Source organism: Chionomys nivalis, chromosome 17, assembly GCF_950005125.1.
Source record: "Chionomys nivalis chromosome 17, mChiNiv1.1, whole genome shotgun sequence".
Lineage (NCBI taxonomy): Eukaryota > Metazoa > Chordata > Mammalia > Rodentia > Cricetidae > Chionomys > Chionomys nivalis.
The window spans coordinates 41931357-41954941 of NC_080102.1; the positions used below are offsets into that span (position 1 = coordinate 41931357).

Here is a 23585-nt window from a genome sequence, read left to right on the forward strand (position 1 = left end):
CACCCAGTCTCCCCTGAGTTCCCCAATTCCGTCTCTTCCCTAGCTCCCCCCGCCCCCCAGCTTCTTTGCTCTCTCTTTCTTGGATCCTTTTGTACTCACACTTCTTGGGAGGTTCTCTGGAGAGTTTCTGGTCTGGGGTGAGTGAGATGGCTCAACAGGTAAAGGTGTCTGCTGCCAAGCCTGATGACCTGAGTTCAATCCCTGGGACCCATCGGTGAGGGGCGAGAACCGTGTCTCAGAGGTTGTCACCTTCACTGCATCTATACTCACAATTAGCAAGTGTAGTTAAAAAGCATGGAGAATAGAGTTCTGGGCTGCCCTACCACTTTTGCTTTGCCTTCCATCCTGGACCCTCCGTTCAGCAGATGCTGTTCTAGGCTCCATTTATGCAGGAATGCCATTCAATAGTCCCACTATTTTTTTTTTTTTTTTGGAGATAGGGTTTCTCTGTGCAACAGCCCTGGCTGTCCTGGAACTCGATTTGTAGACCAGACTCTCCTCAAACTCACAGAGATCCGACTGCCTCTGCTTCCCAAGTACTGCGTTTAAAGGCGGCCGGCCATCACTGTCCAGCTCACAGTCCTAACGTTTTGTGATCGTTCCGCACAGTTTGGTGCCAGGACATGAGGCCTGAAGTGGATCCAGATGCCACCAGCATCTCAGAGCTAACCTGCGTGACTCGCCAGTCTCTCTCCTAGGTGACAGGACGCCAGATGTGGTGGTCCTGATGGACACACACCCCATAAGAAGGCCCAGAGCTGAGAATGACCTAGAGCTGAAGCAGGGCCATTATGCTATCCACTCAGGTTGAGTTACACCACCCTCAGGGATCTTCCCACCTTGCCACTAAGGTGACAAACCCAGATGATATCCCAGGGACTTATTCCTCCCCTGTTGTGGCTTTACACATATTTGTGTGATTATGTGATACATGACACCTCTGGTACAGTATCCCGAGGGCTGGCTCTCAGTAACTGCTAGGATAACAGCACATAGAAGGGCACTTCCTACACACTAGCTCAGTGATACTTTTGTTTCTTTTTTTTTTTTAACTAAGCTAACATTTTTATTATTTTTAATGATAATCACAACAGAACAGCACTTAAAAATAAATCACGTTATGACTCAAACTAAAAATAGCGTCTAAATGTGCTGCTTGCCCCTGGTCAGTGTACACGAATGTGCTCTACCACGAACCAGGCATGTAGACACAGGTGCTCCTTGTTCCTGTGAAAGTCTTAGCGCTTCTTCCAGGTGAACTTCCTTCGGGCACCCTCCTGGCCTGGCTTCTTCCATTCTCTGATCCACGGGTCAGGAGTAAATAGTCCAGCTGGTCTTATCCACTCTATCTCGTCCTCCGTGATGAAGCTGCACAACGCGCTGGCCATTGCCAAGCGTATGGCTCCCGCATGCGCTAATCTCCCACCCCCGGAGATGGTGCAGGTTGCGTTGTGTTTCTCCAGCCGGTCCAGGAAGTGGAAAGGGAACATCAACAGTTCTCTGTCCTGTGTGACAGGAAAGGGAAGTAGAAATCAACTCCGTTCACACGGATCTTCCCACTTCCGTGCTGTGGCGCTCTTCCTCCTGCCTTCGCTGGCACTGAAGGCCGTGGCCGTGCCTGGCTTGTCACGCTGCACGGCTCGATCACCTGCTTCTTTGATTGGATGGTTAGACTTTTGCAGAACCTCTGCATGAATTCTTCCTCGGCAGGACCATACGGCAATGTCAATAACTTTTCCAGCAGCCGAATGAACTGCACATAATCTTGATCTGACAGTTTTCCCACTAACATTTCTTCTAGTTCCTTCTTAATCAGCCATCTGCTGCCAATCTGGTCATTGGACTCAGTTTTCTCTGAAAGTGGACCTCTGTGTGTTTCTAGCTGGAGGACCTTTCCATAAACTTCATGCATTAATGAACAGTATGATTGTTCGACAGTGTAGAAGAGAAAATTAAATGAATGGCCATCTTTTCCCCACTGGATTGCTCTTTGTTTTGGAAAAATTTGTTCAGGATGCTTCATTATTGGCCTGGCTTGCTTCTCAAACAAACCACTTGGAAAAAGGTAAGCAATAGCTCTGTCAATATCCTCTTCGGTAAAAGTTTCCGGGTCTTCTCCCATCATGTTGGCTAAGTGTCTCTTCCCTATGTTGAAGTCTTCAATCTGCTTTGTAATAAAATCCTCTGTCTATGATTCCTGTCTTGAGGCTTGGACATTCTTCTTTATTGTTACAACTGTGGTATGGACTAGCTTTAATAGCTCTATCATAGTCGGAGTGGGTAAAGCCAGAGGTGGTCCAGAATTAGTGCTCTTATACAAGAAGCTTCAGAAACTTGCTGCCTTCCACCATGTGAAGATTCAGTGAGAAAAAGCATCGTTTAAAATATCCTCGTTAGACATCGAATCTCCAGAAACCTTGATCGAGGACTTGCCAGGCCTCGGAACTTATTCTAACTTGTTCCAAGTGTGTTTCAACAAATTCCTCTATTGCTTCACCCATCCTGTGTGGTCTCTATGAAATCTTCAGACTGAAAGAAAGCGGTTTTGTTTTCTAAACTTATTCTTTGGGGGACTGGAGAGATGGCTCGGGAGTTCAGAGCACCTGTTGCTCCTGCAGAGAACCTGGGGCAAGTTTCCCGCGCTCACATGGTTTATAGTCATTCATAACTCCAGTTCCAGGGGATCTGCTGGCCTTTTTTTGACTTCCATGGGCACCAGATATACATGTGGTCTGCATACAAACATTCAGACAAAACACTTTAACACACAAACACACACACACACACACACACATACCTATGTATGTATTTGAGACAGGGATCTCTCTATGTAGTTCTGGTTGTCCTGGAACTTGCTCTATAGGCCAGGCTGGCCTCGAACTCAGGAGGCCTGCCTCTGTTTCCTGAGTGCTGGGATAAAAGGCGTGCACCACTACCACCCAAGTCTACTTTTCATTTGTTTTTATATATATATTTATTTATTTATTATGTATACAATATTCTGTCTGTGTGTCTGTCTGCAGGCCAGAAGAGGGCACCAGACCCCATTACAGATGGTTGTGAGTCACCGTGTGGTTGCTGGGAATTGAACTCAGGACCTCTGGAAGAGCAGGCAGTGCTATTAACCGCTGAGCCATCTCTCCAGTCCTCATTTGTTTGTTTTAAATTACTTGTATGTGCATGTACACATCAGTGCAGGTGCCCTCGGGGGCATCAGATCTTCTCTGGCTACAGTTAAAGGCAGTTGTGAGCTGCCCCAGGTGGGTGCTGGGAACTGAATTCCATTGCTCTGCAAGAAAGGAGTACCATCTAGCCCTCTCTAGCCCAACTCCTTCATTTGAATTAGGGTTGCTTGCATGAGTATGGGATTATAGGCATGCACCACCATGCCCCACACATTATCTTATAAATCCAGCAGACCTCAAAGGTCACATGATGGTCATTTTAAAATAAGGAAATAGTGTGGGGAAGTGTGGGGACTTGCCTGGGGTCATTTATACATTCAGATGCCCTGTGCATGAGGACCCTTGTGAACCAGTCTGAGAAGACTTTAAGGGTTATAAGGGTATAGATGGTTGGCTGAGGACAAGGACGTGAACTGGAGAGCTAATTCTACAGCTGGCATGGTGTTCTGACATCGGGAAGTAACTTCTCAGGGTTGCAACAGAAAGGATCATGTCAGAGCTGCTGTCTTGCACCTGAGCTGAGGTGGATGGCAAGAGGGTCTGGGAGAAACCAGGGGAGTGAAGGGGCAAGAACAAAGTTCTAAGCCCTCCTGCTAAAGTCCTACTGGTTGGTTAGACAGCGTCTTCCCTCTGGGCCTCAGTTTCTCCACCAAACCACTATGGAGACAGTGGATCTAGAGATTCATGGAAGCCTCTTGCAGACAGCCATGAAGTGACCCAGATGGACAGGATGGGAGCAATAGTCAAAGCACAGAGTTCTGGGGACCCCCCCCATATTCTCCTTCCAGCTTGCCTAAGAACTTCTAAAACAGCCTTTGGGGATGGGAGTGCACAGAACCAAGCTGCAGCCTGGCACCAGATGCAGGCTCTCAAGAGTCTAAGGAGGTCACCAGGTTTGAGATGCAGACTCTCAAGAGTCTAGGGAGGTCACTGGGCACCAAATGCAGGCTTTCAAAAATCTGGGGAGGTCACCGGGTACCAGATACAAGCTCTCAAGATTCTAAGGCTATCACTGTGGCATTTAGCCCAGTGAGGCCAGGGTGAGACTCATCGTCAGTCAGATTGTCTCATGGGGTTACTGCAAGCTTCTCCCTAGAGCCTGCATTCATGCTCTTTCCCCCCTCAAACTACAAACTATAGCTGATATATATATATATATATATCACCACAACCTTCAATTCTCTCTTTTTTATCTCAAAGCAAATTTTAATTATTTTTTCAATCGAAGAATTTTTTCATACAACATATTCTGACCCTATTTTTCTCCTCCTCCAACTCCTCCTAGCCCCTCTCAACCTCCCCACCCACTCAATTCAATACCCTCTCTCTCTTTAAAAAACAAAAACCAGAAACATCCACAGAACTCCTACAAAAGCACAAACACAGAAGCTAAAATATACAAGCAAAAGACCAATAAGATAAAAAACGCCCAAATGATGCAAAACACCCACAAAATGTGCGCAAAACCACCCCTGAGTTCATTTTATGTTGGCCAACTACTCCTGGGCATGGGGCCTCCCCGGGATTGTGCTTAATACACTCGGTGACACTCCACCGGAGAAAACTAGGTTTTCCCTTGCTCGGTGGTATCAATTGCACTTAGCATTTTGGTTAGGGGTGAGACCCTGTGTCCAGTTCCCCCTCTCAGTGTGGGGCCACCTCTGCCTTGAACCTGTGCCTGCCCTATGCACGCGGCCATAGTGTTCATGAGTTCATATGTCTATCAGTTGCATTCATTCTTCTGGCTCCGACCCACTAGGGTGAGCCCAGGATATGGGGCCTGTGGGAACCTGGTGATGAGATTTAGTGGGAGAAAGGGGGACAAGGGAGTGATCAGGAAAGGGTTTCCAGACCTCACAGATGACAGACAGAGCCGTGTCTGCTGCAGGCTTCATTCCAGTTGTTGACAAACCAGTTTTGCCCTACTGACCCAGAAAAGCTAAGCTTTCTGCTGTGCTGTAGTCAAGCCTGCTGGTCCCTGCCCACAAGCCCTTCTGGATTGTCATGTAGGCTTCTCCAGAGCCCTGGTGAATCTGACATAACTCAGCCCTCCGTGTCCAGCATGGGATGGGGCAGCATTCAGGCCAGCGACATGTTGCCTAAAGTCAGGTTGTCAGGAGAAGCTGCCTCCAGGGACTGCCCCCCCCATAAGAATCAGATCCAGACCCAGATGGACACTGTCAGGAACAGAAAATCGCTGATCTCTGACCTCCCCCTGGACTTCAGGTTCTCTCCTGTATTATGAAGGGGAGCAGTAGGTCTTGAATCCCCTCCCTGGATCTGTAATTGCCCCAGTCCTCTCTCATTTGGCAGATTCCAGTTCCACCCTCTGAGTCCTTCAGCCAGACCTGGATCTTCTAGATATCCATTCCCTTATTTTGACCCTACATCTAATGCATCAATGGTGACCTGTTAGTGTAACCTTCAAAATGTACTTACAAACCTTCCCCCCTTCTGCTCCAGGGTCAGTCTGTGCCAGTGTCCTATGGGTCCTTCCAGGGTACCTTGTCTGGCATGACCTGAGATGAACTTGACACCCACAAAGAGCTATTTTCCCCTTCTCAGCTATGTATACTGATTTTAAAGTCTATTTATAATTTGTTATGTGCATTCCATGTTTGCCCTACATGTATGTCTATGCGAGGGAATCGGGGGTCATTGGGACTTGAGTGACAGATAGTTGTGAGCTGCCATGTAGGTGCTGGGAATTGAACCCCGGTCCTCTGGAAGAGCAGCCAGTGCTATAACTGCTGAGCCATCTCTCCGGCCCCTTTAAAACCATATTCACTCATCTAGTATTAATAAGCTTACATACACCACAGGACATGGGGTCACTGTCAAAAGCCTCTATCTCTACCCTCAGTAGGATTTTGCTCTTGGATGTGACTCCCCAACAGGAGCTGCGTGGGACAGTAATGCCCCCTCTAGATGATGCTGACTCTCTCACGGCAGACAACCGAACGTGGGTCCTTTGTAAGAGCTGTACGTGTCTTTAAGAGCTGAGCTGTCAGACGGATTCTGAATGTATTATGAAGGTTGAGCCCCAAGAGAGATGGGATTGTTTAGAGCCACTTGGAGATGCTCAGAGCAGGGGCAAGATGTGTGGCCATCAGAAGCCTGGGACTTTGGGTTTCTTCTGTTGGGCTGTAAGAAACAAACCATTATAGCCCATTCTCCACATGAGGTACAGCGAGATCAGAGAAGCAGGAGGCACCGGACTCCTGTCTTCTGTAGCTGGCTCCACATGCCTAGAAGCTCTGTAGTCATTCTAGGGTTCAAAGTCTCAGGCAGTGGGCTCTGTAACTGAGCCCTTGATAAGAAAAAGTGCAAAATTTGAGCCCCATCATCTGTATTAGGTAGGCTTTGTGTGCTGAACCAATAGGATGGGGTCTCTGGGGAGGAGACAATGCTAGACACTCCCTGAAGAATTCAGCCAGTGCGGAATCCAAGTGGGAAGGGAAACATATCAGGAATATACGTATCAGTTCTACTCCAAAGGGACCCACCAGCCATTTTTGCCATTTCGATTTCCCTATTATGAGTCTCCCGTACATTTATTACAAAGTGAGGACTCCCGTTTCCCACAGTGTCTTTCTGCTTTCTTAGAGCGATAGAATCCCACAGCCTCCACGTCACCAGGGTCAGAGACTAACACTGAAAGCCTTATCCACCATTGCTGGCAGTCTCCCTAGCCCGTAAAACCCACCAGGCAGGTCTGTCTGGTCTCTTGGAAAAGCAGTTCAGGGGCAAGAATTTCTACCCCACAATCTGCTGACATTGAACTCAAAAGAGGCCTGCACAGGGCTGGGCTGTTCTTCACCTCTCTAGGCAATGAACTTCCTGATGCCCCTACACTGGTCATGGAGGCCAGGGTTCAGGAAGCAGTTGATTGCATTCTGGTACACAAACCCAGATCACGAGTGCAATGAAGTTCAGCCACTTTCAGCCAGGTTCTGGCTGAAAAGGGAAAATTGGACAGAACTTCTGATCCTCCTGTCTCCAACTTCTTCCAGATTTACGTCAGGCTGCTACGTAAGCACGTTGTCAGAAGTTCAAGGCCATCCTCCATTACACACAGAAGTTTCTGTGTTTTCTGTAATTTGAGGCCAGCCTGCTACTTGAGACCTGGGATTTATCAGAAAAAAAGAAAAGAAAAGAAAAAAGAAAAAGCCTCAGAGAGAGAGAGAAAGAGAGAGAGAGAGAGAGCCAAAGACAGAGGCAGGAGGCAGGAGAGACAGAGACAGGGGGATCTCTATGAACTCAAGATCACACAGTGAGTTCTAGGCTACATAGTGAAACTCTCTCAAATGAAAACCACAATAAACCAAGATATTATTAACTTGCAAAAAGCTTTTGAAATGTTTACATGGGGCCTTGGCCACCACAGGGGCATGGGCAGTATCAAGGCTGGTTCTTTGTCTTTTGCGATGTCTTCATTAGTCTCCACTCCTTTGAGATCAGCGCCAGTCACCCCCAAGGGAACTGGTTGACATCATTCCTCGTGAATCTCCTAGCCAAGTTCCAAAGCCAACAGGCTTTAAAGTGGAGACCTGACTACAAACACAAGGAGATTTTGTTTTATTTATTTTGCTGAGCATGTTTGGGCCCTTGGGGATTATTATTTAAACATTTCCTCCTTAATTGGACAAAGGGGGAGATGAGAAGATGTTGTGTTTGTTTTTCTCATAGGAAACAGCAGGACCTGGAGAAGTCATGGGATTGCAGGCCTGCTCTCTCTCACCAGCGGCTTCGCCAGTGACATCAATCCCCAGGACCCCCAGTAAAAACCCAGGTGCACAAACAATCACAAAGTCAGAAAAGCCAGCCAGTAAAAACTCTTGCAGGAAACTCCACCCCTGCTCTGGAGCGCCTATCGCTGGGACTTTCTGGCTGCCTGGAATAAATTGTCTACCCAGCCAGTCAGAGCCCAGGGGTGTCCAATCCCACCCCATTCACAGAGGAGAACTGATTCCTAGAGACGGGACAGTACAGAACTCCCCCCAGCACCCACTTTTTTCGTATCGCTGGAAGTGAACCCAGAGTCTCATGCGCGCCAGACAAGCGCTCTGTCCCTGAGCAACGTGCCCAGCCCTTCCCCCACATTTTTACACTGAAAAATGTCAAGCCTGTAGGAATGCCTTGTGCAAACTCATTTCCATTTACAACTGTTGACAAGACACACACTTCCTTCACCCTTCATCCGCTCTCTCTTCTGGTCTGACTCAGGACGCTTCACCCTTGCTCCCGCCCCAGCCCCGCCCCACAACCTGCGTTGCCTTTTGCACAACCTCATTACCACTATAAAAATTGAACTTCTTTAAAAGAATAAAGAAAAATTATTTTTCCATGCTAGGCTTGGTGGCGCACACCTTTAATTCCAGCACTCTAGGGGCAGAAGCAGGTGGATCTCTCTGAGTTCCAGGTCAACCTGGTCCACATCACAAGTTCCAGGACAGCCAAAGTTATGTAGTGAGCTCCTGTCTTAAACTTTTTTCTTTTTTTCTTTCTTGTTTTCTTTCTCTTTTTCTTTCTTTCTTTCTTTCTTTCTTTCTTTCTTTCTTTCTTTCTTTCTTTCTTTCTATGTGTGTGTGTGTGTGTGTGTGTGTGTGTGTGTATGTGTGTGTACCACAGTAGTCTCGAGGGAGGTGATTCCCTCTTTTTACTGTTACGGGACACTTGGGGACAGAGATTTAATCCTCTGTCAGTGATAAGGCATTTAAAGTTGCCCAATTAACATCGAAAGACAGAAAATGAGATTTATTCAACATGATGGTGGTGGGTAGAGGGACAAAGGGATTCAGGGGTTCCGGATTTACCTTAGGGGCCCTGATGAGAGAGGTTCAGTGCTAAGCAGTGTGGGTCAAGCTATGACCCCACACACCACTGATTCACCACTGTCTCTTCTCTAAGGTAGGCTGACAAGTTATGAACGTCTGTCCTGGAGAGAAATGTCTTCTCTGGTCAGCCCAGGCTTTGAGTTTTCTCTCACCCAAAGTGAGATTCCTGGCAGAATTCTAGTGTCTTGGGATCCACTGTTCCTATAGTCCTACAGTCAAAGTGAAGGACCCCCACCTCGATTTAGAATATCTGCATCCTGACGGGTGGTGGTGGCGGTACACGCCTTTAGTCCCAGCACTCTGAGGCAGGCGAATCTCGTGAGTTCAAGACTAGCCTGGTCTACAGAGGAAGTTCCAGGACAGTCAGGGCTATATAGAGAAACTCTGTCTCAAAAAAAAAAAGCAATCAATCAATTAGAAATATCTGCATTCCTGGCCGATATAGATCTTGGGACTCAGACCCGGGTTGTCAGACTTAGCAGCATGCCCCTTTACCCACTGCTCAAGCCATCTCACTGGGTTCAGAGATTTAATGTCTGTGTACTATTGCTATTTAATATGCACCACACGCTACTAGTTGCCCTAATTACAGAGATTATAACAGTGTGTGCTATGCAGCGCTCTGTGTGTGCATCTGTGTGGCACCAGGGACAGAACCCAGGTCTTGTGCCTGTTAGCCTCTGGACCGGGAGACTCAGACAGCTCAGGCTGGCCTCGAACTTGAGATTCTCCTCACTTCTCCTAAGTGCGGAGACTACAGGCCCGTGCCACTGTGCCTGGATAGGCTGCTCATTTTTAGATGCATAAGCCGGAAGTTTGCTAAATGCAAACTCCGTAGGAGCTACATGCCCTTAGTCCCTTTGAGCTGGCCTCAGTTCTCAGTTTCTGTTTGACTTTGTCTTTTCTCTCTCATGACGCTGACATTTGTAAAGCAGTGTGGCCGGTTGTTCAGCAGACAGGCCTCAGTTTGTGTCTGTTTGCTTCCTGCCGAGTAGACCCAGGTGAAACTTTGGGGGTAAGACACTGCATAGGTGTCTTTCGCTGCTGTAAGTCCAGGAAGCACGTGCTGTCTGTTCAGGGATGCCTGGCTAGGTCAATGCATTAAGCTAGTATCTCTAGATCTCTGTACAGAATGAGTATTGACTCAAGGACTTGTATTTTATCAAATGGGCTAAATGTAAAATATTACCACCTTTGTTTATTTTGTGTTCAAAGTTCCTCAGATCGGGTGACGGGTGCCTCTTCAAGCCGGTCTAGACTGGCTCCTTTGACATGTGTTCACCATTCTTTAGCAGATTTCAAAAGTCCAGCTTCTCCTGACTTGCCCATCCCGGCCTGGAGTCAGCCCTTCTCCAGGGTCCAGGAGACCTTTGCCAGGAAGTAGATTTTAGAATGTAAGCATTTACCTTTGCTGGGGTGAGGGAGGGTAGGAGTGGGAAAGCAGCTAGGCTCTTTAAGTGGTCAGAAAAGGTAAAAACAAAACAAAACAAAACAAAAACAAAAATACCAACATTTTGATTATTTATGTGTGTATGTGTGTTGTAAGCATGTGCGTTTTTGTGTGCATGTGTTTGTGTGTACATGTGTGGTTTGTGTGTGCATGTGTGTTTGGGTGTATGTGTTTGCATGTGCATATATGCTTGTGCATGCATGTGTGTTTGTGTGTGCTTGTGTGTTTGCATGTGCATGTGGGTTTAATTGTATGTTTGCATGTGCATGTATGTTTGTGTGTGCATGTGTGTTTAGGTCTGTTTGCATGTGCATGTATGTTTGTGTGTGCTTGTGTGTTTGCGTGTGTACATGTGTTTCGGTATATGTGTTTGCATGTGCATGAATATTTGTGTGTGCATGTGTGTTTGTGTGTGCTTGTGTGTTTGCATGTGCAGGCCAGAGGTCAGCATCAGGTGTCTTCCTATATACTTTATTTTTTTCGAGATAGTCTCTCACTGAACTTGGGGCTCATCTCGACAAGACTAGGCAGTCAGAGAATCCCAGGGTTCCTTCTGTCTCTGCCTCCTTGGTACTGGAATTCTAGCTGTGCCACTGTGCCTGCTTTCTCACCTGGGTGCCGGGGATTTGAACTCAGGACCTCAGGCTTACAAGTCAAGCACTTTACCAGCAGGCCCGTATTCCTTGTCCTATCTTGCTCTATAGAGTTCTTTCTCTATCCCAAAACATCCTTGTTCTCTAGCAAGCACAACTTCAGTGCTAGGGTACCACAGAATTTGCCCTCCCCTCGCCACCACCAACAAGTGACCAGTAAGGTCTTGGGTTCTAGCTCAGGAATTGTATCCTTAGAGGTTTTTCCAAGAAGGGCCTGAGATAGTTGCTTGCACCTTTACTCAGATCCAGATTCCACACAGATGAACGTATTATCCTTTCCACACTTTATTAATTTGCTGGTCCTGCACCCATGCTTGTTGATCTGTATGTCTTACGTATAAAACTGATTTAAGACGCACTTGGAGATGTGCACAGATTCCTGACACTGGAGGGAACTGGTTAATTTAGGTGAAGACGTCATCCTTTCTCTCTTCTTTTTCAAGCGCTGATCATTTATCTGTTCCTCGTAAAGACTTACTTTGGCTGGACTCAGAAATAGAAGCTCTCAGCAAGGACAGCCCACGTCTCTCGGCAATCTGTTCCTGGGGTTTTTCTTTGATTTCCTTCATTCTCTTGGCCAAAAGTTTAGCACATTCTGCAGCCTCCTCCTTGTTTTGCTTAGTGTGTTGTTACGTTGGTGTTTGTGTTGCAGGATCTGCGAATAACAAGATGCCGGTCTGGGTGCTTTGGTGCTGAGTCTCTTACCCTCTTCGTTTTTAAGGGCTTCCTGACAACATGTTGGTGGACATCATGTTCTTTAGAGAGACCAGTGTTGGCAGATTTTTGCTAGCTCTTTTGGGCCCCAAGGGCAGAAGCACCCAGAAGCACTGTAGTCTCTCTCTCTCTCTCTCTCTCTCTCTCTCTCTCTCTCTCTCTCTCTCTCTCTCTCTCTCTCTCTCCTCTTTTACAGGAACATTTGGATTGGCATCTGTTCACAAGGCATCCTGTGAACACACTTGTGCTTCCTCTCTCCTGTTCTCCTTGGCTCACAACAAGAATACCCCTTCCTCAACAGCAGGAGCTCTCTGACATGGGTCAAGACTCTTTGCTTCACAGGAAAACCTTGTTTCTTCTTCCCACCACAGACTGGGAGCCCATACCCTTCTGCTATTCACCCAGGGCATCAGCCCTCTTTCTGGGACCATGTGTTTCTCATTGTCAATGAGTTCTGACAACAGTGGCTGGGAAGACTGTTCAACTTCATCTTGACAGATCCATCAGCTGAAGAGGCACCAAGAAAAAGAGTGGGGTTTCTTCTCTCCCTAGTCCTTCAGTTCTGCTGGGGGAGGGGGACAACCTGGAGTCTTGCTTGGCCTAGGCAAGCATCTACCACTGAGTTGCACTGCAGTCCACTGATTCTCAGGAAGCAGTGAGGGGTTAAAGGCTCTATTCCGTTCATTTGAAGCAGCTCTTGTCTCTCTGGACGTGTCTTGCACGGTCTGAGAACAGAAAAGAACTATCACCCAGGACTTCATTTTTCCGCGAGTGACAATTTTTTTTTTTTTTGCAGTTCTCCAACTTTATTTGAGATCCAGTAGGTTAGTTCTCATCCACATTGACTGTCTGTAGATTTTTGAATGTGGTAACAGGCACGGCAGGCACATAAGTTACCAATGTGTAGAGTTTGTTTGGTGAGTCCTCATCCTCATTACGTTTTCTGGACAAACGTACCCGGATACGATATGGAACATTCCTTATTCCTTTGGCCCAGACGGCTTTATTGAGCCTGGTATCAATCCGCACATCCGGAGTCCCCATCTCCTTCATGGCAAATTTCCGGATTTCTTTGAGTGCCCTAGGAGCACGCTTCTTGAAGCCCACGCCATGGATGCGCTTGTGAATGTTGATGGTGTATTCTCGGGTCACCACCTCGTTGATGGCAGAACGGCCCTTCTTCTTCTCGCCACCCTTCTTTGCGGGAGCCATTCTGCCGGGCCCAAGCTGGAAAGCCGCGAGTGACAATTTTACCAGCATCTGGCACATAGTATGAGCTCATGTCAGAATTAGTGTCTCTATAGTGTAGAAACTGAGGTTTCGAAATTGAGGATGTCTCGGACGGCACTGTGAAAGCATCAGCTCAGCTTCAGCACTCAGTAGGAGCTTTGGCGAAGGGGCAGGATAGTCGGGAGCTTTTTGGTTGAAAGTCCCCAAAACAGCACTGGAGGGAGGAGCCCAGGGCGTATGCAAATACAACACTGAGAGCCTTCGAGTTGGCCCGCTCCAGAGGGGCGGGGCGTGCCGTTGCTGGTGGCAGGTGCTCAGGGTTGCGCAGGGCAAGGAGTGCGCTCTGCAGGTTGAAGTGCTGTTCGCTGAGGCTCATCTCGGGCGATGCTCCTGCTCTGGGCCCTGCTGGTCCTCGGATGCCTGCGGTGTGGCTGGAGTAAGCGGGAGGGGGGGGGGGGGAGCACCGGGACATGTCCAGGGAGGGCCAAGAGGAGCGAGCGGAGACATGGGGTGGCACTGGGAAACTTACTTAGGAGGTCTGATTCCAGCAAAAGGGACGCAGGTATCAGCAGCTGTATAAGAGAAGTTTCCTTTGATGGGAATCCCAGCACCCTTCCATGGGCCGGCCTCAACCCTCTGAGGGGTGTTGCGGGAGAACACCATACAGGGACTTCAGAGAGCAGACCCAGTCCTGTGGCTACCCCCGGACTGGGGGAGAAGGGACCAGTCCCTGGAACGGGAGGGTTGGCCCATCTTGGGACAGTGTTAGAGGGAGCCTACAGGGTCTGAAGCCGAGAGTAGACATGGAAGAGCCCTGAACTTGTGGACCTCACTGTTTTTCCTGAGAGACTGGACCACCGGGGTCACCAAGGGTCTTAGAGGGAGGAAAACAGATGTGGTTTGCACGTTAGAGTAGAGGGTTCAAGTGAAGAATTAGTGGGGTAGAGGGGAAAGGGCCTGGGACAGAGACCTTATAGAGGCAGATAGAGGGCAGCTGGGTGGGTTAGGGATGTGGGGTAGGCAGGGTGGGCACAGCAGCACTGATTATCTCCGAGAGAAGTTCGTGAATTGGCCCATCGGGAAGGCCAAGCTCAGGGCAGGACATGCGGTAAGTGCTCGGATACGCCTATGCCCAAGGATGTGCCCAGAGGTCAGCTCTAACCCTCATTGCTTTCGCCAGCTGTGAACCTCCAGCCTCAACTGGCCAGCGTGACCTTTGCCACCAATAACCCCACCCTCACCACCGTGGCCTTGGAGAAACCTCTGTGCCTGTTCGATAGCTCGGAGCCACTCAGCGGTACTTACAACGTTTACCTCTATGCCATGGTCGACTCAGGTAAGGAAGCTGTTTCCCTCTCAAAGGGTCCTTGACAGTCCACAGGGAGGAGGAGGGAGCTGGGTGATGGGACATTGCATGCCTGGGAGGTCTAGGACCCCTTTGCTCATCACTGCCCATGCACACACTGACACCACTGGGGCTGTGCCCCAGACCTGAACTTGTGCTGGCATCCAGGCTGGTGGGGGAGACATCAGACTCTGAGTACCTGCCTAGCACCCACTGCCCCGCCCACTTTAGAGTCGATGTCTGCAAGCAGCATGCAGGGTGTTATGATAGAGCAGGGGATCAAGGCAAGAGTGGGGGGGGGGGTCCTTCCCTGGGGTTCCTACAATTGCATTGTGATCTCACTGACTTTTGAACCTAGGTCGTTTCAGGGTTTTCCCCAAGATTGCTCCCCTCAACCCAGCCCACTGCCCTCAATGCAAGCTTCTGGGTTTGGGAACCACGTACCCACAAACAAGCCTCCTGAGATTTCCCAGCATTCCATCCTGTGAACAGGTCTCTACAACTACCTATGAATGTCCAGTCTGTAGGCATCTGGGGTAATTTTCTGCCATTTTGCAGAAGCCCAGAGGTGATTGGTCCAAGTCACCCATATAGTAAAGAAGAAATGTGAGATCCAGTATGGGTCCCGTCACATGCACCTTGGCGTTATCCCACCCCTTCCCATTTTACAGGGGAAAGAATCCAGGGCTGGCAGCTGCAGGTGGCAGATGTCTGTTGAGCTGGGGGTTACAGGGCATTGCAAGACAGAGCAAGTGAGAGGTGAACCCACTGCCTCACAGTGAAGCGCTCCTGCTCCCATCCCACTGAGTTTCCCACATGCCAATCATCCTAGTGCCCGGAACCAACCTGGGCAGACTTGGGCTTGGGAGTGTGTGACGGGTGACTGAGCGGTTTCCGCTGAGTTGGAGTGGCTAGGGTCCTGACTCCCAGCACTGCCTCTGCAGCCAGCTCCAGGAATGTGTCTGTACAGAGCAGCGCTGGAACTCCACTCAACACCACCTCCCAGCAAACCCAGGGCGGGAGGTCGGGCCCCTACAAAGCTGCGGCCTTTGACCTGACCCCTTGCGGTGACTTGCCCAGCCTGGATTCTGTTGGAGATGTGACCCAGGCCTCAGAGATCCTGAACGCATACCTAGTCAGGGTGGGAGACAACGGGACCTGCCTTTGGGACCCCAACTTCCAGGGGCTCTGCAACCCACCCCTGACGGCAGCTACTGAGTACAGGTGGGTGTAAGCGGCTGAGGGAGGACAGGAGACCCAAGGAAGGGACTAGATGGGGGAGGCCATACTACTCAGGGACCAGGTGTCCTGACCCAACCCATAGCTGTCTCCTGGAAGTCTTCCTGTGTGTCCCCCATGGTTCTCCTCTCTCCTGTTTCCAGTGGCTAGGCACAAAGGGGAGATAAAAGTCACTCTTAATCCATCTTCTTCCAGGTTCAAATATGTCCTGGTCAACATGTCCACAGGCTTGGTACAGGACGAGACTCTATGGTCGGATCCCATCCGTACCAACCGGCGTAAGTGCGTGCTGGGGGTGGTAGCAAGCCAGTCCTGGGATACTCCGTAAGGAACCCCAGCAATGCAGGGCTAGGGATTGACCAAGAGGAGAGTTGACTGCCCCTGGGGAAAGTCCCCCAAACAACTGGCCATTGTGCTGTTGAGTACATTGCTTCTTGAGATACGTTCATCGGAACCATCCCTTCCCTCTTCCATGCTTGAGATTGGTCCACGCTGGGTGTATTAAAGTCAGGGTCACCTCTCTGGATTCAGAGACGGGTGGTCCTGTGAATTCTCACAACAGCAAGCATCCATGATAGCACAGGATGGCCCAAAGACTGGAGATTAGGTGGAAGAACTCTGGAAGAACCATGTCTCTCCTTACTCAGAGCCCTTTGAACCCCTGAGGCAGGCAGCAGGGGCCAGGAAACTGCAGAACAACCGAGGTCATGCTTGCACCCCCTCTAGTCCCACCGGGGTTCTCAGGAGGGAGCGCAGGGTCGCACGGACTTACATGCAGGGAACAGCCATGCTTTGCAGAGATGGACCTCATCTGTTCATGACTGTGTGGGACCCAGTGCAGAAACCTCTGCTTCCTACTTCTGCCCCAGCAGGAGGAGGGCCACTTGAGGCTCCAGAAGGTTGCCTGAGCTCACACACTAGTGAGGGACATGAAGGTGTGAGGGATCTTGATGGGTGGATGAATGTGTGAATGTACCTGGATGTGGGTATGACTGAACCACTTGTGAGTTCAAGTGTGTTGTGTGTGCCTGTGAGGTACATGGTGTGCAGCACACATCTATGAGTGTGTAACAAGTGTAGTGTGTTTAAGTATAGCCTATTTGCTGTACGTTGTGTGTGGGTATATGAGGCATGTCTGTGCTGCCGGGTGAACCTACCATGCTCCCTCCCTGTCACAACTCCTGTGACATGCCCATTTATTGTGGTCTTGCAGAAAGCAGCCTTGAGATCCTTGGAGCTGAGTCCTGGCTCTAAGCCTGGTCTCTGTCCCTCACACAGTGGACACCTCCACCTCCTTGTCTGGCTAGTGTGGGAGAATCCCTCGAGGAACTCTGGTGGTGGTAGGAGAGCCAGCACTCCTGGGGCCGGTCCTAAGGGTTAGCCTGTTGTAATAAGAGCGGCGGGGCTGTGTTCCGCCACCCGGCTGCCCGCACGACTAGCTTATGCCCCGAAATAATTACACGGAAACTGTATTCTTTTGATCACTGCCTGGCCCATTAGCTCCAGCCTCTTATTGGCTAGCTCTTACATATTGATCTAACCCATTTCTAATATTCTGTGTAGCACCACGAGCTAGCTTACCAGGAAAGATCTTAACCTGCGTCTGTCTGGAGTGGGAGAATCATGGTGACTCCCTGACTCGGCTTCTTTCTCCCAGCATTCTGTTCTGTTTACTCCACCCACCAAAGGGCCTAGGCAGTTTCTTTATTAATTAACCAATGAAAGCAACAGATTAATACAAGACCCACCTCCATCATTAGCCTCCGGGTTTCAGAGTGTATGTGAGACTGCCTAGACCTGGGGTACCGAAGTGGAGTGTGAACTCAGTCAGGTCTCCAGGGATCTGTGTAGACGGTGCCACAAGTCCCTTGCTCACTGTAGGACCTGTCCGTTGTTTCCAAGGGTGACACTGACCAGAAGGATTGAAAGCCGCAACCCCTCTGAGCACTTTGCTCACCTTTATTTTGTTTAGAATAAATATACCATCCATGTCACCAGAAGTCTTGAGTTAGTATATATCTAACCTTCTGCAGACAGATGGAGTAACCAGGAACATGGAGGTTGTGGAAGGGGATGAGGGGCAGGAAGGCTCTGGGTATGTAGGTCACCCTAGAATCCAGGTGCCAGAGCAGGGGATTCCTGTACTGGAAGAAGATCCAGGGTGGGGCATTTTCTGGAGAGTAAGTGGCCTGTGGTCCTCTGCAGCTATCCCGTACTCAGCCATCGACACGTGGCCGGGCCGGCGGAGCGGAGGCATGATTGTCATCACTTCCATTCTGGGCTCCCTACCTTTCTTCCTGCTCGTGGGCTTTGCTGGAGCCATTGTCCTCAGCCTTGTGTGAGTACCGCCAACTGAGAGGGTTGGAGCCTGAGCAACACCCTCCCCAGGAAAGATTCAGCACTGGGTCCTTTGAGACCGGGCAGGGAGTGGAAGCCAGGGGCTGCCTGCCAAGGTCCGGGTGAAAGCAAACAAAGCCCTGGGGTTTCAAGGTCAGGCCATTCACCAGGGTTGAAGGAAGGGCTCAGGTGCAACCCAGGTTGTGGGAGTGGGCCCATTGATATCTCAGTTCTTGGACTGAGAGTGTAGCTCAGTGTAGCACTTGCCCAGAATGTAGGAGGCTCTGGGTTCAATCCCAACATCGCACAAAAGAGACAGGCTTTAGCTGTGATGGAGTTTTGTGACCTCAGGAAAACATACAAATTCTTGGTTTCCCCATCTGGAAAATTAAGGTGACAATAACATGTACAATAGAGTGGCAAAGGTCACCTGGAATTACTTCCGTGAAGCCCTCAGAGCAGTGCTTGGGAGCTGTTATTTAACTCACCCATTCAGGTGGGGAAACTGAGGCCTGGTAGTGGGGAGGGTATCTCAAGGTCAGAGCCTGGGCCTAGAACCCTGGTCTCTGACTGCAGAAGCCTGGAGGGGTGGAGTAGGAGTAGGGCATGAATCACCACCCCGCCAAATACACACACACACACACACACACACACACACACACACACACACTGCCACTCAATGAGCCTGGGGAATCTGGAAGCAATAGGAGAGAAAGGGATTGCAGCAGCAGCAGCAGGCTGCTCTCCTGGAAGAGGGTTCAGCAAGAGCAAGCTCCTTGCACAGGAGTGGATCCCAGCCCCACACAGTGTGCTCTTCAGCCCAGCCCCAGCAAGCCCGGAGAACTCAGAGGGGTTCTGGAGACTGGTGGGGGTTCTAGTGAGGGTGGAGAAGCAAATGGGAAAGCTTGTCTGAAATTGACTGGGTCCCAGAAGCTAGCCAGCCTAATGGGCTCAGAGAAGGGCAGTGAAATCCAACTGTCCCCTGGCATTTAAGTTAAAGCACCTATGATAAATGACAGCAGCCAACAAAAGTTGCTGTCTGGTTAGCAGCTGGACCATTTTTCTCTCCCTGTTTCATCCCCTAAGCCTCTTTCTACCCATGATCCTCCTTCAGGATCAGAGCATCTGCCGCCTCCTCCAGGAAGCCTCCCCCTTGGACTTGTCCACCCTGTGTGATCACTGTTGACTGTGATCTGTCCCCTTGACGACCAGGGCGCTTTGAAGGCCTAGAACAACGGCCTCCAATTTTCGAGCTCACAGGCATGAAGCTATCCTCATAATTTCAAGAAGGGTGACACTTCGTGGCCTTATTCCCGTGGCCTTACACAACACAAGGGCTACAAAAATACTGTTGTTGAGATTACATCCTCAAAGGCAATGGACTAAGTTAAGGCCTTGAGCAGCCGCAGGGTCCAGGTTTGCTCTGCTCCCCTAACCCTGGCTCTCTCTCTTTCTCTGTCAGGGACATGGGCAACTCTGATGGGGAAACAGCACACGACTCACAGATCACCCAGGAGGCTGTCCCCAAGACCCTGGGGACCTCCGAGCCTTCCTACGCATCTGTGAACCGTGGCCCACCCCTAGACAGAGCCGAGGTATTCACCAGCAAGCTCCAAGACTGAAACGAGTCCCTGTTCCAGGTGGTGGCCTCCTCTCAGCCTGGTTTTGCAGTCTGCACTGATGGTGTTTATGCTCTTACTGGACCAAATATGAAACAAAGGTTGTTGGTCCAACTTCATGAAAATCCATAATAAAATCTTCAGTGACAATATCTAGAATGAAAGCACAAGCACGGGACAGATATATGAGTGACATCGTATTGGGCATTGGACACTGGGTCTCAGGAGATGGGGACATTGTTATCAAATGGTGCTGAGGGCACGTGAGTTACTCAGCTCTCAACCCCGAGTCTCACCACCTTCCCCATGTGTTAAATGAGCCGCTGGATCTGGGCTATTATGGGTCCAGCTTGACCTAGCTTCCTAAACTGCTTTTCCCAAGGACATCATCATAGCCTCTGTTCTGTACCTTCTGGAAAATGATCTCTGCTTTCAGTTTAGAGTGAGTGAGTTTATTAAGTAGATAGCAAACCCAAGTAGAAGATTAAATAGAAAGAAGTAGGTAGATAGGGATGGATAGATAGACAGATGATAGATAGATAGATAGACAGATGATAGATAGATAGATAGATAGATAGATAGACAGATGATAGATAGATAGATGATAGATAGATAGATAGATAGATAGATAGATAGATAGATAGATAGATGATAGATACATTATAGATGATGAATAGAGAGTTAGATGGATAGATTGATAGATACATAGACAGACAGATGGATGGATAATAGGTAGATAGATAATAGGTAGATAGATGAGTGATAGGTAGATAGAAAGTAAAACGTTATCAAGTCAGGTGCTCAGTAACCCAGCAGGTACCCACAAGAGAAGCCCCCTTTAAGCAGCCAGCTTGGGTTTCCTATGGAGAGTTCTGGGCAGAGGGGAGGACCCCTTCAGGTGAGGCTTCCAAGTGAAAGAACAAATAGCAAGAGAGCAAGATGATGTCATCAAATTGGGCCCTCCCAATATCGAGCAGGAACTGACTAGGGAAGTTGAGGCACTCAGCTGGAGCTCCCAACTGGCTCTTCTCTCCAAGGCTGAGCTGCCAGATTCCCTTTCCCACTGCAGCCATTTTTATACCTTGGGGTAAGCAGACATAACCCCGGTGGCGTTGGTTTATGTCCTGGTCCTGCATCATTTCTGTCACAGTTAGAGGGGCAGTGCAGCCCCAGACAAAGGGCCTTGGAGGGTTCTCACTGGACTCTGAAGTAGGAAGGGGGTGACAGCTAGCTTGCAGAGTGCAAATAATGAATGTTGGACCCTACTGTCCAATCACCGAGGAGGAGCAGTTGCCCCAAGAGACCATCTCTCATCACAGCTGATGTAAAAGCATGAGGATTTTATTAATTCTGTCATGACAGGGTCTTCCAGCAGTCGGGAGGTTAGAAGACCCTGAATGTCTGGTACAGGCTATTTTTAAAGGGAAAAACCACAGAAGGAAGGGGTGTCTGGGGGTTGTTCTTTATTATGATTGGCTTATTCAAAAAGGCTATTACCAATAATTGGCTGGAGAGTGGTTGCCAGATCAGATGAGGTAAAGGGAAACTTCTGAGGGTCACTTTGCCCCTTCCCAGGGACTAAGTCAAAACATCAGTAACTGAGTCAACACCTAAGGGTTATCTTGCCCCTATTCAGGGAGATGGAAAGTTCCCAAGTACGTGCAAGCATAGCTGTTATGTCCTTGGTTCCCAGGGGAGGAGGGGAAGTACTGAGAGTTGTCAGAAATGGCTTCAGAATTGTCTTAAAGTTCTACATGAGTACAAATAGCACATGACATCCGAACAGTGTAATGTAATTACGGGATCTCAGACCAGTAGGAAGACCAGGAGCCAGTGAATTAGACTGACACAGAGCAAGCCCAAGAGGCTGCAGGATACACAGGGAGCAGGGAGGGCGCTGGGTCTACCTGTGCTCATGCATGCATGGAAAGGCACTGTTCCTGTCCTGGGTCTGGGTTCAAGAGACTCATTTCTCTTTTCTGAGTCACAGACCAAGATGCTTCCCCTTTTGGGGTGTGCAAAACACGTCCCAGCCCACCCCTCATCACTGGAAGAGGAGCTTAGGAGCTGTTTATAGTAGAAAAGTTACAGCTCTCTCTCTCTCTCTCTCTCTCTCTCTCTCTCTCTCTCTCTCTCTCTCTCTCTCTCTCTCACACACACACACACACACACACACACACACACTCTAGTGAATAGACTCTTCTTCCCGGGGCACTGCAGAATGATATAAGTCTGTGCCCCTTATGTCACTCGTAGTTGAAGTCTTGACTCTTGGGGGGTAATACTACAGTGGGGCTTTTGAAACTTTTGCTGTTGAAGGTGGGGTCCTCACCACTGGGATCCATGTTCTTATAAAAGAGCCCAGAGCTGGTGTGGTGGCACATGCTTGTAATCCCGGCGCTCAGGAGTTCAACATCGTCTTGGGTAATACAGTCAGGCTGAGGATAACTTTGGCTATACAAGAGACCTATTGAGAAAAAAGTGGTGTTGGGGGTAGGGTGGGTGTTAGGAATTTTTCCTAACGTGAGCTCTCTGCCGAGGCAAATTCCCAATCAAGCCAAATCAAAACAAGCCAAATTAAGAGATATCCAGGTTTAATGGGATTCCTGTGCTCTCGGGTGGCCCGGAGTGTAGAGAGCTGCGTGGAGTCACATCTGATGGCAATGTGTAGAGAGCTGCGTGGAGCCGCACCTGATGGTGCTGGCTTCCGCCCTCCGCGATCCCGAAAGCGAGTGCTCTCTGTGATAATCAGCTCCTAATATCAACTAGGCCTGACTTATGCTGTGATCACGCAATGATTGTCAGCTGCTTGCATATGCGTGGACCTATGGGCAGTGCCCACCTGGCAATCTGGGGTTGGTTGCCCATGCCTACTTAAGGGCTGGGAGGTTTTGCCTGAGAGAGGAAGAGAGAGGAAGAGAGAGAAAGAGAGAGTGAGAGAGAGTGAGAGTGAGTGAGTGAGTGAGAGAGAAAGGGAGAGAGTGAGAGAGATTTTACAATTGTCAAAAGATCCTGAATAAAACTGCTGCAAGAAGAGCTCCGGCTTGCGTGTCCTTCTTGCTGGCCGAGGGGGACTGCGACACCGGAGGCCATGAATGCGACCACGGGTGTGTGTGGAGGAGGTTTGGGGATGTGGGAGATGGGGTGTGGGGAGTGGGGGGGTGGAGCGGATGGGGGGGGACCATGTGTTCCTCTTTTGGGAGTTCACTTTAATACTCTGTGGGAGTGGTCCTGACCCCTGATTCCCCCCCCCCCAGGGAGGGGTCAGGACCTGGCATGCTGGGATTTGGAGTCCAGACCAATACAACTCTCAGGCCTGGGGGCTGGGATAGATGCAAGGGACTGGGGTCTATGCTCCTAACTTAACAGTGGGGGAATGTAAGCACCAGCCTGAAAGCTCCTGCCACAAAAGGATTTAAGGACTCAGTCTCAAAACACCCGAGGCCAAGCGGGCATCTTGATCTCAGTTTCCCAAATCATAAAAAGTAGATTTCTGTCACTCATCAGCTACCCTGTGTGTAGAAGCTTATTACAAACATCCTGCACAGGTTTGTGCTGGTCCACTCATGGGTGTCGACACAGCCTGAGCCCCTGGAGGGCAGGAAGGCGGCAGGTTCATTTCTGTGTCCCCACCCCAGCACAATGTAAGGGGAGAAAGGAGTCTGGCAGCCTCAGCCCCTGGTTCACTATTCATTGGACACTGGACACCTGCAGGAATGACTTCAGGGACAACACTTTGCCAGTGTTTGACACCCTCAAGGTCAGCAAGAGGGTGTGGCCTAATGACTAAGAGATTGAGATAAAATGAGGTCAGTGAGCCAGAGGCCTTGAGGCCTTCCACTGTAACACAGCTTTTGTTCTGAGTGTGATAAACAGACCCGTGGAGTAGTTTCAGGAGGAAATAAGCCTGACAAAGTCCACTTGGCTGCCCTGTGGTGGATGGATGGCTCACCACTGAGCTTTCTGTTGTGATGAC

At 49.5% G+C, this 23585-nt stretch overlaps 2 protein-coding genes and 1 pseudogene across 2 annotated transcripts; 1 reads left to right on the top strand and 2 right to left on the bottom strand.

Moving 5' to 3' along the window:
- Positions 1-1238: 1238 nt before the first annotated feature.
- LOC130888395 (28S ribosomal protein S9, mitochondrial-like) lies at positions 1239-2269 on the bottom strand (annotated as a pseudogene).
- A 10395-nt stretch (positions 2270-12664) lies between these two features.
- On the bottom strand, positions 12665-13066 carry LOC130888935 (60S ribosomal protein L31-like). Its single transcript, XM_057792327.1, has one exon. The coding sequence runs from the start codon at positions 13049-13051 to the stop codon at positions 12665-12667; it is 387 nt and encodes a 128-aa protein (XP_057648310.1). The 5' UTR covers positions 13052-13066.
- Positions 13067-13403: 337 nt separating this feature from the next.
- Positions 13404-19729, top strand: Upk3a (uroplakin 3A). The gene is made up of 6 exons (XM_057792534.1): positions 13404-13505; positions 14250-14405; positions 15359-15638; positions 15849-15931; positions 17859-17991; positions 19453-19729. The coding sequence occupies exons 1-6, from the start codon at positions 13454-13456 to the stop codon at positions 19610-19612; spliced, it is 864 nt and encodes a 287-aa protein (XP_057648517.1). The 5' UTR covers positions 13404-13453; the 3' UTR covers positions 19613-19729.
- The last annotated feature ends 3856 nt before the right edge of the window (positions 19730-23585 follow it).